The sequence below is a fragment of the Heteronotia binoei genome, chromosome 6 (assembly GCF_032191835.1).
Source record: "Heteronotia binoei isolate CCM8104 ecotype False Entrance Well chromosome 6, APGP_CSIRO_Hbin_v1, whole genome shotgun sequence".
NCBI lineage: Eukaryota > Metazoa > Chordata > Lepidosauria > Squamata > Gekkonidae > Heteronotia > Heteronotia binoei.
The window spans coordinates 92,193,747-92,197,762 of NC_083228.1; the positions used below are offsets into that span (position 1 = coordinate 92,193,747).

The 4,016-nt window shown below is 57.6% G+C and overlaps 1 protein-coding gene across 1 annotated transcript; it reads right to left on the minus strand.

Moving 5' to 3' along the window:
• Positions 1-1,809: 1,809 nt before the first annotated feature.
• On the minus strand, positions 1,810-2,988 carry FOXL2 (forkhead box L2). The gene has a single exon (XM_060240878.1). It carries the CDS (start codon positions 2,986-2,988, stop codon positions 1,810-1,812), a length of 1,179 nt encoding a protein of 392 aa, XP_060096861.1.
• Between the last annotated feature and the right edge of the window lie 1,028 nt (positions 2,989-4,016).

The window sequence follows — 4,016 nt, forward strand, 5'->3', positions numbered from 1 at the left end:
GATCAATTAAAAAAAAAAAAAAGAGGCCGAGAAGAGCCTAGAAAAGCGGCAACAGCGTCTCGGTTGAAAAATACCAAGATCATATTTAACACCTTTTGAAAAATAATATAACAATACTGTACGTGGAAAAATAATAGTCTCCATTGTTATTACTAACAACAATAATTTCGGGAAACAGTCTCCTTTTGTCCAAATATAATTTTAGACTTGTATAAAATTACTCTATCTTGAGAAGATATCTTCTACTTAAAAAAATACATATATACACACATATATTTACCTATTGCTCCCAAACATAATCTCAAAGGTATTAGGCATTTCAGCGATAAAATCGGCATGGCTACTGGACACCTTGAAAAAGGGTGGTCTTGCTCAAATACAGTCCCCATTAAGTACTATTTGGACGGAAAGGTAGTTTAGTAGGGGAAAGAAGTGCAAATGTCCTTCCGGGTAATCAAACCAGTCTTTTGACGCAAAGTGGACCGAAAAATCTGGAAAAGCCTAGAGCCCTTCAGTTTATTTCCGCGTCAACTGTTCTTAGAATACCTTTTAGAACAACGATTTACGATTAAAGCCAGACCAGTTTTCAAAACCAAGCGCTTTTATTTAAAGATCCGCACCCGGATCGAAATTTATTTTGAACAAAAACTTGAAGCGGATGCGGCAGGACCTGTATTGAATCTGGGCATGAAACTGACAGGAAGCCACCCTCTTTGTCCCCCTATAAATTTACTGGGTGGAGGTTTAATTACCTGGGATTTGTCTCCATAAAAGTGTGCTTAACAGCGGCAATCCTAAATACACTGTAAAAAAAAAGCCCCTTAAGATTCGAAGAAAACCTGCTTAGAATCGGCCTGTCAAATATCTGAGTTACTTAGGAAAAATTCCACTGAAATTGGTGGATTTTACTATTTGGTTTAACTCGTTGTGTTGTGTTCAAGATATTAAATGCAACCCTGGCTGAGAAATGTCAATAGTTGCAAAATTGCCCAGGCTTGCTTAAATCCTCTTGAACTCAACCGGACCTTAATACTGGAGAATCCGTCCAAATGTCTTCATTTGGCGGACAAGTCCCACCGATTTTTAATGGGACTTGCTTCAAAGTAAACATTCCTGGGCTTTTCAGGACGGATGCCCTTCATTTTAGTACTTCCGACAGTCCAGACTGCGGATCACATTATTGATCCATCCAGTTTACCTCTGTATCGACACAGAGATGAATGGGACTAATCAATACAAGTGATCTAGCAAACACACGCAGCAGTCCCAAACACACTTACTAGAAAGCCAGTTCAGCTGCACTCCAACGGATTTACGGCGGAAGAAATGTGATGGGGACTGCGCTGCGCAGCACTCGAACCTGTAGCAATAAAGAGATGCACCCCTTATTCAAGCTGCTCACCGGCTTCTTACAGAAAGGGGAGTTTTCCCTCCAGTTCTTGTGTGACTCCTCCAAACATTCACAGAATGGAAAGGCAACGCGTGGGAGACGAGCAGCAGCATCTCTCGCTCTCCAGCCCGCTCAGGTAAACCGCAAGCTCCGCGCGGCCCCGTTGCCTTCGGCGTTCCTTGCAAGGCACGGCCAGGGATCTCGGTCAGCCCGTGCGGGGGCTTTCCAGAAGGCCCGTTGAAATGGGCGCGCTGCTCACGGGCCAGAAAAGCGAAGCTGCTAAAGGGAGGGGGGGGGGGAGAGGAAAAGTCTCCGCACTTGGGCGGCCTTCCCGCACCCCGGGAGCATTTGGTCGGGCTCGAGCTGCGGGCGGGCGGGCGAGGGTCTCTCTCTTGGGCCCCTTTTGGCGCGGGAGCCGCTCAGATGTCGATGCGGGAGTGGAGGGCGGCGGCGGCGGCGGCGGCGTGCTTGGAGTCGTGGTCCCAGTAGGAGCAGTGCATCATGGCCAGCTCGGGGGGCGGCTGGCGGGCGCAGGAGAACTGGAGGCCGGCGGCGTGGGCGGCGGGGCCGTTGGGGGCGGCCTGGGGCGCGGGGCTGGCGGCGGAGGCGGCGGCGGCGGCGGCTGCTGCTGCGGCCACGGCGGCGGCGCCGAGCTGCTGGGCGGCGTGGTGGTGGTGGTGGTGATGGTGGTGGGCGTGCGGGTGGTGGTGGGCGTGCGGGTGGTGGTGGTGCGGGTGGTGGTGGCCCCCCAGGCCGTTGTAGGAGTTCACCATGGCCGGCAGGCGCGAGTAGGGCCCGTAGGCGGCGGCCGAGGCCGAGGCCGGCCCGGGAGAGAGGCCGGCGCCCTTTCCGGGGCTGCCGGGGCCGCCTCCCGCCGGGCCGCCGCCTCCTCCCGCTGCTCCCCCCGGGCCGGCGCCCTCCATCTGGCAGGCGGCGTAGGAGGCGGGCGGCTGGGGGGGCGGCGGGGCGGCGGCGGCCTGGGCCAGGGACCAGGAGGCGGCGGCGTTGAGGAAGGGCGCCTGCAGGTACTTGGCGGGCGAGGCGGCGAGGTAGCCGTAGCCGGCGGCGTCGGGGCCGAAGAGGCTCTTGCCGGGCTGGAAGTGGGCTGCGGCGGCGGCGGCGGGCGGGCGGAAGGGGCGCTTCATGCGGCGGCGGCGGCGGTAGTTGCCCTTCTCGAACATGTCCTCGCAGGCCGGGTCGAGGGTCCAGTAGTTGCCTTTGCGCTCTCCGCCGCCCTCTCGCGGCACCTTGATGAAGCACTCGTTGAGGCTCAGGTTGTGGCGGATGCTGTTCTGCCAGCCCTTCTTGTTCTTCTCGTAGAAGGGGAACTTGCCGATGATGTACTGGTAGATGCCGGACAGCGTCAGCCGCTTCTCGGCGCTCTCGCGGATGGCCATGGCGATCAGCGCCACGTACGAGTAGGGCGGCTTCTGCGAAGGGTCGCCCTTGGTCTCGGCCGCGGCGCCTCCTCCCTTGCCCGGAGCCGGGCTCAGCTCGCCCTTAGCCCCCGCCTCGCCGCCCAGGCCGCCCTCCTTGGCCGCCCGCAGCAGAGCCCCCGCGTCCTCCCCAGGGGCCTCCTGGTAGCCGGTGGCCATCATGCCAAACCACCTGCTGCTGCTGCAGCCCTCGGAAGGTCGCCGGTCTCGGAGGGGTCCCCCCCCTCGCCTCGGATCTCGGCAGTGACTCCCCAAGATGTGGCAGGAGGCTCTGGTCCCGGTGCCTCTCTCGCCCGCCTGCTTTAAGCCCTGCCTGGGCCGGGTGGGCTTTTCGGTCCCCCCCTCCTCTTTCAAGAGGCAGCCAGCCCAGCGTCGTCTCTGATCAGCAGGCTCAGATATCCACTCTCTGCTCTTCGGGACAAGCTCGCTTCTGATTTGTATGGGCTCCGGCAAGTTCCGCTTTCGTCAGGATCGCTTGCGCGCTCTCTCGCCCTCTCTCCTTCTCTCCCCCCCCCTCCGGGCGGGGAGCCAGCTGGGCACGGGCGAGTTCATGGCAAAGTCACATTGCACAAGTCCACCCTATGAGGAAAGCGGATGGTTCAGCAGCCCAAGGGGGTCCTGGCCCGAGCCAAGAGAAAGGAGGTGGGTGGGATAGCGAGTGCGCGCAGGGATCCAACTTCTTCGCCTCTTGGGCCGACGAGAAGCAGCCCGCAGGAAACAGCTGCAAATCTCCCCACCGTAAGTTGCTTTGGTTTGGGCATCTGAGGAGGCGGGGGCTCCTCGACGCCTGGCGGTGGAAGGTGCGCTGCAGATTTTAGCAGAAATGGTCGCCGGAAGAAGATAGCTCTCGGGAAGCCTGCTCTGGAGAAAACGGGCCCAAGAAGATCGCGATCCGGCTGCAACGCTCTGTTAGTGCTTGTAAAGGCATGACCGCTCCTGTGCGGGTAAAGAGCATTCCGAATCCGAAGGCGTGCATCGCAGGGGTTTGAAACCAGCAGGTGTGAGGGGGAGTGACAGACAATATTTTTATACCTAATCAATACCCAGAGACGATTTCTAAGCCCTGGCAGCACAGTTGTCCAACACATGTCTTATCTTACGTGTTGTGCACGCGCACCAAACTTGCCCTCAATATGCCATGTGGGAGACGTGCCTCGGTCCTTGTAACCCGATTCACTCTAGCAAAGTAA